The sequence below is a fragment of the Chenopodium album genome, chromosome 7, assembly GCF_948465745.1.
Source record: "Chenopodium album chromosome 7, dcCheAlbu1.1, whole genome shotgun sequence".
In the NCBI taxonomy this organism is placed as follows: Eukaryota; Viridiplantae; Streptophyta; class Magnoliopsida; order Caryophyllales; family Amaranthaceae; genus Chenopodium; species Chenopodium album.
Window position 1 is genome coordinate 61,219,000 of NC_137840.1, and position 18,579 is coordinate 61,237,578.

At 35.3% G+C, this 18,579-nt stretch overlaps 2 protein-coding genes across 2 annotated transcripts; both read right to left on the minus strand.

Moving 5' to 3' along the window:
* Positions 1 to 2,239: 2,239 nt before the first annotated feature.
* LOC145638022 (uncharacterized) lies at positions 2,240 to 6,017 on the minus strand. Its single transcript, XM_081688996.1, has 2 exons — positions 5,130 to 6,017; positions 2,240 to 3,162 (listed from the first exon to the last, which is right to left on the minus strand). Exons 1-2 carry the CDS (start codon positions 5,554 to 5,556, stop codon positions 2,315 to 2,317), a joined length of 1,275 nt encoding a protein of 424 aa, XP_081545122.1. The 5' UTR covers positions 5,557 to 6,017; the 3' UTR covers positions 2,240 to 2,314.
* Positions 6,018 to 12,912: 6,895 nt separating this feature from the next.
* LOC145640415 (uncharacterized) lies at positions 12,913 to 15,632 on the minus strand. Its single transcript, XM_081691699.1, has 5 exons — positions 14,852 to 15,632; positions 14,613 to 14,800; positions 13,649 to 14,515; positions 13,400 to 13,549; positions 12,913 to 13,293 (listed from the first exon to the last, which is right to left on the minus strand). Exons 1-5 carry the CDS (start codon positions 15,630 to 15,632, stop codon positions 12,913 to 12,915), a joined length of 2,367 nt encoding a protein of 788 aa, XP_081547825.1.
* Positions 15,633 to 18,579: the final 2,947 nt, after the last annotated feature.

An 18,579-nucleotide genomic window follows, 5' to 3' on the forward strand; every position in this document is an offset into this window, starting at 1 on the left:
TAGCTTATGTAGTACTCCCAAAACTAGTAACAAAATAGTATGAAGATAGGTCAATGAAATAAAAACCCGAAAGGCCACATATTAAAACACTATACTGTGATGGTTGTTTGAAGGGGGCTAATTGATTCCATGCATATTCTAACATTGGTTGAGGAGCTCTACCTAATAGTTTATTAGAGATCGAATTGGAAACAAATTAAATTCATAATTGCTATAATTTGATATGTCTCCTCTATGGTTGTTAGAGATCAAATCAAATTGATCGATGTGACCCAATTTAAGTATTCAGTTGAGAATTCTCAAGTAATTATCAGGAAGGAATATGCCAAACTCGATTGAGATCTCAATAAATCGGACTCTAACCTATACTATCTTAAACCTAATTGAATTAGTCTAATTATTCATAGATTTGGACAATTTATACCTAAATCCTACTCGTCAACATAAAATTTTCCCAGGCAATGCAAATGGCACACTTGTTAGATAGTCTAATTACGGGTGATTTTAATTTATCTTTATTAATAGTGTAAAATCAATTAAGGTGACAATTGTTTGAGCTATTTTAGCAAAATGTATTAACAAGTCAACCTAATTCAACAACTTAACATTTCAACCCTTTGAAAGTCCTCAAAGGTACCATAGCTCATTCGAAAATTGCTACTCATACAAGGTATGTTTACCCTAATTCAATGTGTAAGCAAAACTAGCCGAAAGATATAATACAGTGGTCAACATTCGAAAGAGCAAAACAAATTTTAGTCAAAGTAAGTAGTTTTCAATTGAAGCGCCCACTAGTACGGAAAATCAACATTCAACCTTTGAACGCACACTTGTAAGTAATAAAGACTACAACTTGAGATCTCATACTAAAAAGAAACCAAAAAAAAGTTTAAAAAAAATACTTTGTATTTAAATAATTGTGGATATAAATTAATTATAAAAAAATCCCATAAATAAAAAAGCAATAAGAATAATATCAAAAAATCCTAGATTCTCGAAAAGGCAAAGTAGTAGCATTCCATGAGTAACACATCAAACTCTCTTCCTTTATCCAATCATCATTTGTGGGGGTTTAGAGATTATTCAATTTTACAAATGTTACTATCAAAAATCTATTGATATTTTGACGTCTTACTTTGTCCTTTCTAAGTAAAAAGTCTCTCATTCTATGTCTCTAATTTTGTTATATCATAAATTCCATTCATATGATTTTTTTTATAGGGAGTACGTACGTGTTTGGGTGTCTTTTTATATTCTTATTTTATCGCCCTTTTTAAATATTCTGCTATATACTTTTTTATCTTTTATACGAAGCATAAGAATAGTTATGTATGATGCTCTTCAAGCTTGTTGCCTTAATGTTATCATGTGTTTCTAAAAATGAGAATTCAAAATTTCTGTTTTTAAGATATATATAATATTATTAATGATTTTGGACTTTTAAGGACTTAAAATTGTTGAAAACTATTTGAGTTTAGTAATAGTCCAAATTCATAACACTATTATTTACAGAGTATTTATTAAAATTATGAAATTTCATTCAACACTAATTGACATGATCTACTACTCAATTACAAAGTTACAACCATTATTGATGACACTAACTTGTCATTGTAATCAAATTAATATAAATAATTGATACAAAAACTAGCATCACTAGAATTGTCTTTATTTCTTTAATTAGTATCTTGTTATGTCACTACTCACTAGGTGCCTTCAATGATAATTTTAACGTCTATTTATATCAATTATAAAGATAAATTCATATTAATAATTGTAATTAGATCATTATTCATGTCAATAAACAATTAGCTAGGCTTAAAATAGAGGATAATGCATCATCCAAACTTTTTCATGTGTAATTAACTTACAAAATGTTGTATCCTAATTAAAAAAATTCCCTAAATCAAAGTAATAAATAAAAAATACAGAAATTAGGATGCAACTTGTATAAACTCCGAAACTAAATATTCTTTATATTCTTTATATCAATAACTTTGCTTTTGTTTACAACATCAACCAAATTTACATTGAACTTTCAAAGTATTTCTTGATTGTGATCAAAGCCTAGCTATCTATCCCAAGTATCAAAGAGCTTAATTATAAAAAAGAAATTCAAAATCACCACCACATCTACTATTTATGCACCTACATCACCTACCATAACAATATATCAATGACGTGGTGATTTTGAAACATTTGTGAAGTAATACAAATCAACTATTGTAAAAGAAAAAAAAAAATTTGAAAATATTATTTTGCCCCTAAAAACAGAAAATTATAAAAGTATTAATATAACCAAAGAATTTAAATTTTAGCTAGAGGAGGACGGAGGGTGGTAAGGACCGGGTTGAGACCAATAGCCACCCGAATCATCGGCGGTGCCGCCACTACTACCACCTTGTGACGGTGGCCGGAAAATCGTTGTTTGATCACCGGTGAAATTTTGAGGAAATTGAAAATTGGCCGGACTATAAGATGATGATGATGACGATGATGATAATGGCGGCGAGGAGAAGGAAAGTGAAGGAGGACCCATTAATTGGCGGGAAATTGAAGGGTAAAGTATGTGCTCTAAGCCAGGAAAGTTGAAGTCACCGGAACTTTGCAGTAGTTGAGAATATTCCCAGTAGTCTCTTGCCACGTCGATGGTACTCTGTTGCGGTTGTTGTGGTGGTGGTTGGAAATGGATTGTTTGAGACATCCTGCTCCCCGGAAAATAAGATTCCGGCGCCGGCGCCGGCGCCGGTGAGATGGTGGCGGTGGTTGCCGGAGTTGGACGAGCGGGTGTGGGGACAGATTGGACAAATTCGGGGAAGTTGAGTTTGGCGCGGTTGCCACGGAAGCGGAGGGCTGCCTCGTCGTAGGCTCGAGCGGCAGACTCGGCGGTGTCGAATGTGCCGAGCCAAACCCGAGCTGCTTTGTGTGGATCACGTATTTCGGCAGCCCATTTACCCCAAGGTCTTTGTCGAACTCCCCTGTATCGACGTTTCCTTTCTCCTCCTTGGACTTCTTCGTAGGTCGAGGGGGTGGTGTTAGTGGTTGTTCGCGGTGGTTGTTCTACTGAGGTTAGTGTGGCAGTGGTACTCATCATTGTGGAGCTTGAATGAGAATGAGATTGTATTTGTTGCATGGAACTTGGTGTGTGCATTTCTTCTTTAACTGCATATAGCAAAGAGCATAGCAAATTTAGTACCTACTTATAAAACCAAGATAAAGTTACAACTTACAAGCTTACAACTCAAATTCTTCATAAACACTTGTTGGCAAACTAAGTATAAAAATAGAAACTCTGTATTTATATGGAACAAGTCATCATAAGAAAAGTACAAATAGTTAATATGTGTAGATAAAAAATATTTGATCTAACAGTTTGACAGGATATAAATAATAGGTATATTAATAAAAAATTATTATAGAGTACGAAGTATTTTATTTAATGTGACTTATACTTTATTCAACTTATTTATGTTTTTTATACAGTAAGTTTTTTTAACGTTTAGAATAGTTAGATGTCGAAAAGTAAAAGCGACAAAAAAAAGGAATACCCCATTAGTATCACATTACTTGAAATAGTTTAATCTTTGGATCTTAAACAACGAATTCTTACCCATACATAAAAATCAAGAAACACATGCAATAAACATCTTATCATAATAATTAGGAGCTTATATTATTCTACATTATTCACAATAATTCTTTAATCTATAACAAAAAAGTATTCACTTAACGACACCTAGCTATAGTTGAAAGGATTATTCTACAATAATAATCATAGACAAAGAACGAGGTCATGACCAGTGGCATCCGTTAGGTACGTAAACATTGTTGCTTCTTTGTTCTTATACTTCCTATTACGTAAGGACTGTTATCTTGTGTATTATTATAGAATTTCGATTTTCGAAAAATATAAAAATGCTTTGATCCATGACATTACACGCCTTAAAATATACATATTAATTAGTTGGTAAAGTCTTACAGATGGTACTCAATACGCAAGTTCAATCTGATCGAAATTCGTATGCATATATGTATATCAAGTGCATGCACTTAAATTTGTTGATTCATGAATCTAGCAAATACATTTCTAGTTGGAAAATTGAACTACTGAATTTATTTTTTCTTATACAAATTCATGAATTGAAGATGGTCAAGGGAAAAAAAAAAAAAAACACATTAATTTATTTTTTCCTCGACATGCAATAATATCAAGTATAAAACAATAAAACATTGTATTGATAATCATGAATTAAATAAAAAGGAAGAAAATAACAACACGACATAATAATTTACTACGTATTGCTAGTTGAATTAACAAGTAGACTTGGTCATCATTTAGATAAGAAGGTTAACTCCTCGATGATTTGGATAAAACTTATCCAACCTAAAATAAAAGAAATAAAGAATAATAAAATAATTGTAAGAAAACAAAATCTAACTTATCACATAATATATGACCTACATATAAATCACCTAATTAATAAACCTTAATCATATGATCACTAGCATCATTCATTGTCATTTCAATTTTATATTATACTCCTATATCTTACAAAGTAATAGAATAATTATTTTGAAAATTAATACTATTCTATTAAAAAGTATATTCGAGCTAGCTCACATTTTATGCACTACGTATGTGCAATGCTAATATGCAATGTTTGACAAGTTATCTAACTTAGGAAAAATCTTCTCTTACTAAAATCAATCTTTATTTGCTTTAAAATAGTTATTCGATACAATAGTCGCTTTAACGTAATCTACTATTAACGAGTCATTATAATTCATCACATTTTAAAGAAATAACAACGTTACAAATTAAATCTTTTTAGCTGTATTATTTGCACTTTACAGGCCGCCACTATAGTATATGTATCATTTACAAAGAATAAGAATTAGGAATATAGAATTTTAAATGTGTTTATTTAACAAGTCCAAAAAAAAGGACATAACTTTATGGTTGAACATGATTTTATGCAAGAGGCAAGAGCACATGTAATATGCGTATCTAACAACTTACATATACCATGTTCTTAATTAAAACTAGGATATATAAGTTATATAATCAATAATAGTGGTATTAGAAAAATGACAAAATAGATAGATATGATATATTGATATGTACTTACCACCACTTGCACTAGATGATGTCTCTCCATATATCAAAGGTATATCCCCTAACTCACCACCACCACCACCGCCACCGCCGCCACCGCTACCGCTAGCGCCACCGCTTTCGCTATCTTCCCTCCCTCGCTTTTGCCCCACCCACGGTGTCGTAACCGGGTATCCATAAAATGACTCACTCCACCCACCACCACTACCACCAACACCGCTACTAGTACTCATAGTAGTATACCCACCACGGCCGGAAACTACGTCGGTCAAAGCCATAACCATAGCCGAAGTCTCCCAATTAGTCCGAAACACGGGTGCTTCCGCCTCGGCCGCCACTTGTTCTCCGCTGCCTACGGTGTTAGCTCTCTCTTCATCACCTCCACCGCTTGATTGAAAGCCCTCGTACTCCCTTTGGTTCGCCACCTTTGATACACACATGTATAAGTAACAACCACGTTACTTGTTGTTACCTACTTATATACCAAGCAATTTGTTTCCACCACTTTTATTTTAGTATTTTTCCAAATAATAAAATAAAAAAGACTAAATAAAGAAATTATCCAAATTTAGTAAGGAAATAGATAGTTTAATTTCTCTATAATTTAATTAATTATTTGTAGTTTTTCAGAAGAATATGTATTTGAGAAAAGAGTGGGATTATATATGGTAACACCCACGCACGGATTGGTAGTGCCGCAAGATGAACAGAGTTGTTACTCTGAACCTGGCCCTGCTTTATCAGAACCTTTTTAATGATATTTATATAATTTATTTTGTTATAAATTATATAAGAAATAAATCAACGGAAAGAAGAATTCAAATTATTAATATACTTTGTAAATGGTTTCATGTAAATTGAACATGTGATATAATAAAAATGAAGCAAATTGATAAAACAGTTGCCGACTAAAAATGTGTTCACACTTAGAAAAATTGAAAAAAAGGATGAAGATGGTTTGCTCTTATTATGAGTTAGGGGGTTTGTCGGTGAAACTATAAAGAGATGATCATCGTTTCAAACTTGAATTCCTTTTCTTTTATTTATTCCTCTTTAGTTCTATCTACATAGTACTAGTGTTTTTTTAACTCCACTTTTTATCTTGTACTAGTGTGGTAAGTTGATAACTTATTTTTTTTTCATTGTACAGTTGTAGCATAGATACTTTGGACTTATCTGAACTTACTGAACTAAATTGAACTGATTGGAGCTAAACTGAACTGAACTGAATATTTTATAAGAGAAGAAAATTAGGAACTGAACTGAACTAAATTGATTGGAGCTAAACTAAACTGAATTGAAAATAAGCTGAAGAGAACAGATCATTTGAGCGAGGGTGGGGATTCCTTACCCTTCCCCCTCATTTTCTAAATGTTTGACTCGCAATTACAAACTTAAAAATTATGAGGGTTGAGGACTTAAGGTACGGTCATGGTTCTTCTCTTTACCTTTTAAGAAAAATATATTATCCCCGTTTTATATTATTTGTAAAGATTACAAATGATGATCAAGATAATTAATTATTAATAGATACCAAGATCCAAATATTGTGGAATTAAATAGAACCCTTCATTATGGACTTTCAAAAAAAAAAAAAAAGGACTCTTCATTACAAATTTTCCTAATGTCTTCTACGAAAAATAGTAAAACTTACAAGTCTAAAGGTTTACTCGACATTAATTTATAACTATAAAATCAACATTATTGAAAAATACTCCCTTCTTCTCTATAATTTTTTTATAATGGTTTTTTTTTCGTAAAAGTTGAAGTACACGATCACTTTTAGAGATAGAGGAAGCAGTTAAAATCAAAAGGGTTAGTGAATAGTAAAGGTAGGCAAAATTTGCCCAACAGAATTTGTGTTTCATGAAGCCTAAGCTAGTTCACTAGTTGCAATGGTCCCATGACTCCCATCATCTTACATGAAGTATAAGCGATAAGCTTGATAGAGAGTAGCCGAGTTGGGAGGATATATACGCAGTACTTTATTTGTCACTTTTCAACTGATTTGCTTTTTAGGCTTTACCTTAACAATTTTCCGGTCTTTGGGGAAATGATGCATTCATGCACTTATCCTTCTAGCTTCCGTACAATAATATTTCGAGTTATTCCTAAGTTACTTCCTTGTGTTTATTTAAGTATATTACTATTAGCTTAGGCACAGAGTTTTACATCAGTGAAATAAAATGAGTATTTTAAATGTAAGCGAGTAAAGTTGAGAATATCGGAATAATATATGTTGATAAAAGATGAGCTGAGTAGGATATATATAGAGGATATATTTTGACTAAGTTTAGCTTGATATAATGGAAAAGATTGCACCTTTCAACTTTGAGGTTGGAGGTTCAATTCGTACTAGAGGTACTTTGAGTGTGGGAGATCCCTTTACCCTTCCCCCCACTCTTAAAGTGTCTGATCTGCATATACCGTTCCAAAAAAACCGTGAGGGTTAAGGTTCGGTCAGGGTCCTTTTACTTACCATTAAAAAAAATAAAAAACTTTGTACGTATGTGATGATTGTCTACATGTAATAAAAGGGAATTAGTGATAGAATATAAAAACATATTTCCGGGCCTCAACCATCAGGTTAAGCTTTTGGTTGAGATGGTCGTTTAACATAGTAGTTTTTATACTCTATCAATTAATACATTTAAACGTAATTTTGAAGGCCAAGTAATGAGGTCTTGGACTCTTGGTATAATGGTATAAGGTGAATACCTGCGTAGATAAGTTACAAGTTTTGTATCCTCTTAAATAGTTTGTTATTTGTAATATTTTTATGACTAAAAAAAAAAAAAACTGATAGATCATTGTTTAAATGTGAATTTATTTTGTTTTGATTAATGACCTTAATTAACACCTCTATATTATTTCAATTCAAAAGCGAGTTTATATACCAGCAAATTGAACACATCATTGTGTTTAACTTTTTAAATTGCAATGACACACTTGTATAACTTCATTAATTCTTTATTTTGGTGAGAATGAGGAAGAAAACCCCGAAAAGAGAAAATAATAAACTAGTAATCCCTCCATTTTTAAATACTTGCTTCATTTCTCCATGCGCGGAGTTTTAGGAGAAATTGGATAAAGTAATAAAATATGGAGGTAGTGGGGTAGTTGAGAAAATAAAAAATTGTAAAAAGCAAAAGTAGTGGAAGAATAGGGGGAGAGAGAGTATTATGTTGGGTCCACTAAGTATGAGAAATGAAATAAATATTGTAAAAGCTTTCCAAAAGAGGAAATGGAGCAAGTATTTAAAAACGGCCGGAAAAGAAAAGTAGAGCAAGTATTTAAAAAATGAGGGAGTAGAAACTAATAAACGTGACATAGCTACCTAGGCTCACATTAACAAAGTCACCACACTCACCATAGATAGGCCGCCAAGGCTCGACCTTGTTCCTTTAGAACTGCTCACTCTGCTCTACATTACTATGCTCTACTTTTTCCCTTTTTTTTAAACACTGTTGTGCTCTACTTAGAAATAATAAGGTAATAAAAAATGATATTCTTAATTAATAAAATTAATAATAAATAAATAAATGAATAAAATTAATAATTAATAAATAATAATTAGTAAATAGTTAGTGATTAATGATTAAAATAATTAATAACTAATAACTAATTATTAATATTAGCAACAGCAACATCAATAGCAACACCAACAACAACAACAGGATGGACCTCGTTTTGGGTTACATCTTAACGTGGAAAAAACTGAACTTTTCTGGCTTACAGAAGACCCTTGTAGCAGGCTTGTGGGTGTCTTTCCACCTAATATTGCTCAACCTTTACGTGGTGTTAAGTTGCTTGGTGGTCCCGCTAGTTCCGATTCTGGTTTTAGTGGTGAGCTTGTGATGTAGAGGGTGACCATACCATTGCACTTATGGATACAATTGCTATGTTGGATGATCCTCAGTGTGAGCTGTTGTTACTTAGGGCATGTATTTTGCATTGAGTACTTGTCCTCCTAGTACTTTTGAGGTGGTTCAACGCACATTTAACGAGGCTCTTCGATCTTCCTTGGAGTGTATTGTTACTGGTTAGGGGCCTGGGTTTGGCGATTGACAGTGGCAGCTTGCCACCTTACCATTTGCGTTTGGAGGGCTTGGTGTTTATTCCACAGGTGATATTCATCATTATGCTTTTCTTGCTTCTCGATTACAGTATGCTGGGTTGCAAACAAAGCTTCTACGGCATGCTGGCATTGATGGTCTTGGACGAGCCTTTGAAGATGCGTTGAGTCTATTTAATGGAATGGTAGAGTATGACATTTTGAGTAATCCTAGTGAGATTGCTGCCCTAACTAATGAAGAGATTGGCGGATATATATTTCACAAATGATACCGCTTATACATAATTTGCCTTTTCTTTATCTCCTCAACAATCAGTATTATTGAAATCACAAGAGAGAGATCACGCCTTTTCTTGGCTTTGGGAAGTCCCTATTTCAGGGTTGGGTCAGATGATAAACGATAAGACTTATCGATGTGTGTTATGCTATCAGTTGGGTATTCAATTGTTCTTTATCACGACGTTGTGCTTTGCTTTTAAGGGTTTTTACTAGGGATAATTTCGGTGATCACACAGTGTCTTGTGCTGGTATTGTAGGCATTAAACGTCGGCATAAGTTGTCCGGGATATCCTTGTTGATGTTTGCTATCGGTTAGGGATTTTAGCAAGGAAGGAGATTGACATTGGGTTGTTTGGAGGGAACGACGTGGACCTATTTGTAGATGTGTTACTTTATTCCCAGGTCGTGGTCGCGATGTCTGTGTTGACGTGACAAATTTTTCTCCTTTGATATAGTCTAGGTTATCCGACTTTGTTCCCAAACGGATTATGGCTGGTGTGGCTCATCGAAAGCGGGTCAAATACGAATCTAGTTGTCGGGCAATTGGATATGACTTCCTTCCTTTCTCTTAACTTGGGGAATTAGAGAAGAAGATAGTTGTATTGCTGAAGCGGATCAAGTTGTCGAAGACTCGGGACATTGGGGCACGTGCTATTGCTCATATCTTCACTAGGATAGGACTTGCTATAGTAAGGGCCCAGATTGTATCTCAGATTCCCACTAATTTTTTGTAGGTTGTATGACTTTGTCTGTTTTTGAGATATAATAATAATAATAATAATAATAATAATAATAATAATAATAATAATAATAATAATAATAATAATAATAATAATAATAATAATAATAATAATAATAATAATAATAATAATAATAATAATAATAATCCTAGTGAGGTTGCTGCCCCTAAACTCATGAAGAAATTGGCAGATATATATATCACAAAGGTTACCGCATCTGCAGAATCTACCTTCTCTTTATCTCCTCGTCAATCAGCATTGTGGAAATCGCAGCAAGAAGTTCACACTTTTGCTTGGCTTCGGGCTGTCCCTATTTATGGGTTGGGTTAGACGATGAATGCAAAGAAATATCAATGTGTGTTGTGCTACCGGTTGGGTGTTCCATTGTTCTCTTTCTCGATGTCGTGCTCTGCTTGTTCTCGGGTTTTTATTGGAGATATTTTCGGCGACCATGTAGTGTCGTGTGCTGTTATTGTGGGTATTAAACATCGTCATAATGTTGTTCGAGATACCTTTGTTGATATTTACTACAGATCAGGGATTTCGGCAAGAAAGGAGGTTGACATAGGATTGTCTAGAGGGAATGATGGGGCCCTCAGACCTGCCGATGTGTTACTTTATTCATGGGATCGTGGTCGTGATGTATGTGTCGACTTCACAGGGTCTTCTCCTTTGACACAGACAGGGTTAGCCGATTTTGTTCCTGGACGGGTTGTGGTTGATGCGGCTTAGCTCAACGGAAGAGGGTTAAGTATGAATCTCGTTGTCGGGCGAATGAATATGGTTTCATTCCCTTCTCCTTTTCTTCTCTTGGGGAATTAGAGAAGGAAGTTGTAGCGTTGTTGAAGCGGGTTAAGAGGTTCTTGACGACGCAAGACATTAGGGCTCGTGCAACAGCTCATATTTTCACTAGGGTAGGCTTTGCTATAGCTAGAGGAGTGGGGGCCCAGATTGTATCTCGACTTCCCACTAATTTATTGTAGGTTGTATGACTTTTGTTTTTGAGAAATAATAATAATAATAATAATAATAATAATAATAATAATAATAATAATAATAATAATAATAATAATAATAATAATAATAATAATAATAATAATAATAATAATAATAATAATAATAAGGGTTTATACTGGGGATATTTTCGGTGATCACGCGGTGTCTTGTGCTGGTATTGTGGGCATTAAACATCGGCATAATGTTGTTCGGGATACCCTTGTTGATGTTTTCTATCGGTCAGGGATTTCAGCTAGAATGGAGGTGGACATCGCGTTATCTGGAGGGAACGACGGGGCTCTCAGACTTGCAGATGTGTTACTTTATTCATGGGATCGTGGTTGCGATGTCTGTGTTGACTTGACAGGGTCTTCTCCGTTGACACAGTTTGGGATTTCTGACTTTGTTCCTGGACGGGTAGTGACTGATGCGGCCAATCGGAAGCGGATCAAGTACGAATCCAGTTGTCGAGCAATTGGATATGGCTTCCTTCCTTTCTCTTTCTCTTCTCTTGGGGAGTTAGAAAAGGATGTTGTTGCATTGCTGAAGCGAATCCAAAAGTTCTCGAAGACTCAGGATATTGGGGCGCGTGCTGCAGCTCATATCTTTACTAGGATTGGCTTTTCTACAGCTAGAGGAGTAGGGGCCCAAATTGTATCTCGACTTCCCACTAATTTTCTATAGGTTGTATAACTTTGTATGTTTTTTAGATATAATAATAATAATAATAATAATAATAATAATAATAATAATAATAATAATAATAATAATAATAATAATAATAATAATAATAATAATAATAACAATAATAATAATAATAATAATAATAATAATAATAATAATAATAATAATAATAATAATATATTTCACGAAACTCATGAAGAAATTGGCAGATATATATTTCACGAAGGTTACCGATTCTGCAGAATCCACCTTTTCATTATCTCCTCGTCTATCAGCATTGTGGAAATCTCAGCAGGGAGATCACACGTCTGCTTGGCTTCGGGCCGTTCCTATTTCAGGAGTGGGTCAGAATATGAATGCAAAGACTTATCGATGTGTATTATGCTACCGATTGGGTGTTCCGTTGTTCTCTGCCTCGACACCGTGCTTTGCTTGTTCGAGGGTTTTTCCAGGGGATATTTTTGGCGATCACGCGGTGTCGTGTGCTGGTATCGTGGGTATTAAACATAGACATAATGTTGTTCGGGATACCCTAGTTGATGTTTGCTATCGTTTTGGGATTTCAGCTACGAAAGAGGTTGATATTAGGTTGTCTGGAGGGAACGACGAGGCCCTCAGACCTGCTGATGTGTTACTTTATTCTTAGGATCGTGGTCGTGATGTCTGTGTAGATTTGACAGGATCTTCTCCTTTGACACAATCAGAGCTATATGACTTTATTCCTGGTCGGGTTGTAGCTGATGTAGCTCATCGGAAGTGGGTTAAGTATGAGGCTCATTGTCAGGCGATTGGATATGGGTTCATTCATTCCCTTCTCCTTTTCTTCGTTTGGTGAATTAGAGAAGGAGGCTGTTGCGTTGCTTAAGTGAATTCAGAGGTTCTCGACGACGCAAGACATTGGAGCACGTGCTGCAGCTCATATTTTTACTATGGTAGGCTTTGCTATAGCTAGAGGAGTGGGGGCCCATATTGTATCTCGGCTTCCCACTAATTTTTTTTTTGAAAAACGCTGCGAATTAATATTAAAGGAGATCAATTTCCGCCAAAGTTGTCAAGCTTTGGGGAAACAGACCAAGCGAAACACGTTCAATACAATCCATAACATCCCATCGTGAAACACTATGGGCTAGGGTGTTACCCGCACGCTTAATATGAGAAAAACAAAACGAGCTAAAACAATAAGCCAACCTAGAGATATCATCATACAAAAGAAAGATAGGAGAAAATCCCTTAGCACTCGAGTTCACTGCCTTCACGACTCCAACTGCGTCTGACTCAAGATGGACATTATTGAAGCCTAATCTCAACGCCAATTGCAACCCATACCTGCACGCCGCTGCCTCAGCAACATTCTTCTCCCAGCCAGCTCCAACAACACGCACAGCAGTTGCAAGAATTGTTCCCTGCTCACACCTAATTAATAACCACGCCTAGTCTAGTCTTCATTCCCAAGTGAGCATCGCAATTCACCCTCACCATTCCAGCAGCAGGACACGTCCAGCCACGCACCACATTGTGCATTGCAGGGGCTGATCTATTCCCAGTCTTCACCGAATACTCAGAGCACTCTTTCACATACTTCACCCAACCACGAGCAACATCAATAGCATTAAAATCATCTTGCTCGAATATGCTCCTATTTCTACAATGCCAAGAGGCCTAAGCAAGGGAGGCAATAGACAATAACTCATCCTTTGACACATTCTTAAAGCACCACAAAAATCTCTCAACAAAGCTACCCGTAGGTGCAGCACTAACCTGGGAATGCAACGGACTAGCTGCCCATATTTCTGCTGCTGCTTTACATTCGAAGGTTGCGTGAAGGATGGACTCCTCAGGGGAATTACATATACTGCAACTCTTCTCAGTTGTGATGTGACGATAAAATAGTCTTTCATTGACAGCAAGGAATCCCTTACAAGCTCTCCATAAGAAGTGTTGTAATTTCGGTGGGCACTTCATTGACCATATTAATTTCCACACCTCATTCATATCCACCCCTTGAATTACTGCCGGAACCTTCTTGCACAGCCAATACCTCGACTTCACAGAGTAAACACCATCTTTCGAAGGCCACCAGAACATCTTGTCCACATGGCTTCTCGAAGACAAGGGAATTTTCAGAATTCTACCAATATCCTCGCTATTAAAATTGCTCTCAACAATACTCATGTCCCATTCGCCACAATTGTGATCTATCAAGTCACTTACTGTCAAACCCATGTCACTATTTGCCCTCGGAGTTGGTACAAATGCTGAAGAATTTCCGGGTAGCCAAGCTTCATCCCACACATTTATTGCACTCCCATTACCCACTCTCCACTTAAGACCCTCAAGCAACACCCCTCTAGATCCCCACATACTCCTCCAAGCATAACTTGGATCATATCCGCAAGAAGCTTTGAGAGCCTCACAATTCTTAAAATACCTCGCCTTCAAAATTGTGTGAATCAATGTGCCCGGATTGTGGTGTAGTCTCCACAATTGTTTTGCCAACAAAGCTTGATTAAAACATTTCAAGTCCCTAAATCCCAATCCACCGAGGGCCTTGGGGTTTACATAAGCTTTTTCATCGTTGCCAATGCATCTTTCTTGTGGTCTCCGTGGAACCCCACCAAAATCTTGCTAGCATAGAGTGAATTTCATCGATAAGACCATCGGGGAGTTTAAATATACTCATCATATAAGTCGGAATCGCCTGAGCCACCGCTTTGATTAGTACCTCTTTACCCGGTCTAGACAAAAACTTCTCCTTCCAACCCTGCAGCTTTTTCCACAATCTCTCCTTCAAACCTGCAAATATTGCCTTTTTCGATCTTCCGATGATAGTAGGCAAGATAAGGTACTTTTCATGTCGTTCGACCTCCCTAACACCCAAAATTTGGATAATTTCTTGCCTTCGACTCTGGTCTACATTTTTGCTAAAAACAACTTATGTCTTGCTTAGATTGACATTCTGACCCAAAGCTCTCTCATATTTGCTGATAATGTCAGCTATAACCGAGCATTCTTGCACACTTGCCTTAGCAAAAAGTATACTATCATCTGCACAAAATAAATGTGACACCCCGGGAGCATTTCTACAAATTCTGGCACCATGAATTAAGTTATCCTTGGCCGCTTTAGAGATAAGCGTCGAAAAAGCATCCGCACATAACAGAAATAAGTACGGAGAAATAGGATCACCCTGGCGTAATTCTCTAGATGGAGTCACAGATCCCGTAATCAGCCCATTTATCTTAAAAGCAAAAGAAACGCTCTTAAGACAACAAATCACCCTATGAATCCACAAATTCGAGAACCCCAGCTTAGTCATCACCTGTTCCAGAAACGCCCATTCCACCCTGTCATATGCTTTGCTCATATCCAATTTCAACGCAACATTGCCCTTCTTCCCTTCACCACCTCTTTTCATAGAATGAAAAATTTCAAATGCTACAATAGCATTATCAGTAATAAGCCTCTGAGGGACAAAAGCACTCTGATTCGGGGATATAATATCACCAAGAAATTTTTTCAATTTATTTGCCAACAGCTTAGAGATGATTTTATAAATAACATTGCAATAATTAATAGGTCTGAATTCCGAAATCAATGTTGGTTTATCACATTTCGGAATAAGAACAATGCAAGTATTATTTATATCAGCCAAATCCACATTCCCATTCCACCAATTTTGAACATAAGCAATATTATCAGACCCAATAACATGCCAAAATTTTTGAAAAAATAGAGCATGCATACCATCTCACCGCTCGAAAGTATCGGCTTCCCACTAATTTATTGTATGTTGTATGACTCTTTGTTTTTGAGATATAATAATATAATAATATAATAAATAATAATAATAATAATAATAAGGGAAATTCTCACTGGTAATCACGAACTTTTATTTTTTCTCAATGGTAAACCATAAAACTTTTGATTATCAATGGTAATCATGAATTAATATTACTAAACTAATGGTAACTTAAGTTAAACAATTTGTAAATTCCTATACCATGGTTTAGCAATCGACCTACAAAAAGACATTAATACCCTTATGCATTACCACTTCTTTCTTCTTCCTTTCTCTTTCCTCCTCCCCGCAGCAACTCCCTTCCCAGCCACCACCGTCATTGTTAAACTACTTGTTAAGGTCAGAATCAGAGCGAACTCGGAGTGACGTAGCTTTAGTGTTGTATAACCTATGGCTTGATCATAGCAACCGAGTGAAACACGTGAAACAATTCAACAACAAACCTTAGGACGCTGCCATTCGAACCGCAAAACCCAGAGAATTCAACGGCAAACCCCGACAAATTCGAGCTAAAACTAACAAATTTGGCCCCAAAATCAACGAATTCGACCACTAATTCGACCCCTAATCAACATATTCGGCAAATTCGACCCCAAAATCAACAAATTCGACCCCAAAAATCAACAAATTCAACCCCAAAATCGACAAATTCAACCCCAAAAATCAATAAAATCGACCCCAAAATCAACAAATTCGACCTCAAAAATCAACAAAATCGTCAAATTCGACCCCCAAAATCAACAAATTTGACCCCAAAATCGCCAAAAGTCCTAGAAATTTTAACCAAAGTAAGGGGAATGAGAGGGAATCGGGGAAGAAGATCAGAGGGAATCGAGGAAGAGGGGAGGGTGGCTGATTTCGGCTAGGGAGGATGGCTGGTTTCGGTGTCCTCGAGAAGCAGTTTTGGTGGTGATGAGAGGAGAGAGGGTGTGGGTCGGGAACAGGGGAGAAGGTGCTCGTTCTAGGATTAGGGTGTCGGTGGTGGGGTCTCCGGCGGGGGATGGGGTTGAGTCATCGTTAGCCGGGCGAGCTGAGCGGCGGGGAGGGGGGTTGCTGGTTGCCTGGTAACTAGGGAGGGGTTCAGATTTATTGTGTTTTTTTTGTTGTTTTTTAAATAATTTGAAGGGTATTAATGTAAATTTATTGTTACTTAACCCAAGATTAACCCTAGTTAATCTTTTAATAATATTAAAATATCATTAATGTTACCATTAGTTTAATAATATTAATTCATGATTACCATTGATAATCAAGAGTTTTAGGGTTTACCATTGAGAAAAAATAAAATTTCGTGATTACCAATGAGAATTTCCCTAATAATAATAATAATAATAATAATAATAATAATAATAATAATAATAATAATAATAATAATAATAATAATAATAATAATAATAATAATAATAATAATAATAATAATAATAATAATAATAATATGTTCTACCTAGAAGCTCAAGAGAATAGGGCTATAGTGTGTCCAAGGTTTAGGGCCGGTACTTGAAACCACATTAATACCTTTAATTTTTTATAAGGAAATATAACAAAAATTTATCAACGTACAAATAATATATAGAAGGATAAATTTAACAAAGTTCCACCTGATTTTATTATTTCTTATATATTTCCTCCATTTTAAAATACTTGCAATACAGTCTTGTGGCATGCACTTTAAGATTGAGACTATATATGTAATGTAAACGACTAAATTAATCAAAACAATTTTTGCATATGATACCTAATCTTTCTCTAATCCTAGTGCTATAATTATTTTTGAAAAATTTTTCGTTTATCTTCACTAATCAACTCCTAAAACTCCGTGTTTAAAGCCTGTGTTGCAAGTAAGGAAATGGAAGAAATATAAAATTACAAAAAAAAAATGGTCAAAGAAAAGCATGCAAACTAATATATATATATATTAGCACTGTCAAAACGGTTTGACAGTTCGGTTTCGGTTCGGTTCGGTTTGAAATCGGTTCGGTATTTAATCGGGTCGGTTTGGAATCGGTTTAATTGTCTCACGGGTCGGTTTTGGTTCGGTTTAAATAGTTATCGGTTCGATTCGGTTTCGGTTTATTCTTAAGCGGTTTTAATTCGGTTCGGGTTGTAAACAGTCCGGGTAGTAAACGGTTCGGTGCAGAGGGGTTGCGGTTTGTTAACGGTGCGGTGTAAACGGTTTTTATCTCGGTTCAAACAGTTTCGGGTTGGAAACGATTTTGGGTTAGAAACAGTTCGGTTCTTTTTTGGTTCAGTTTATAACTGGTTCGGTTCTTTTTCGGTTCAGTTTTTAACTGGTTTGGTTCTTTTTCGGTTCAGTTTATAACTGGTTCGGTTCTTCGATTGTTTAACCACTTTAACGTTATTTATATCGGTTCCATTTCAAGTTTACTAAATTACGGTTCGGGTCGATTTTCGGTTTCAAAAAATAAATTGTTTATCGAGTTGTTTGGATTCGGGCAGTTAAATGGTTTTGGTTTGAAATTTGATAGTACTTGCTAACCTTTTGCGTTCACAAGTTTTATATAAAGTCGCGAATCATTTCATATTTAGGCATCATATTATAAACAAATTCTCATTGATTTTATAAATACATATTATGTTCTGTTTCAAGTTTAGTCATACTGATCTTACTAGTTTATTACGAAGTAGATTATAAGAGTTAGTGTATTAATGTTTTACAATTAGGTTATTATATGCTTCTTATTTAATCATTTATATACTACGCATAGTATCATAATCATGATTTGATGAGTTCTTGTGAAATGGAAATTTGCAATTTGGTAATTCGATACTTGATTAGTCAACAAGATTGATAATTATGACTCGTTTATCATTATATATTTTCATGAAATTATGAAGATATTACAAAGTGCTTTGATTTGTATAATGAAAG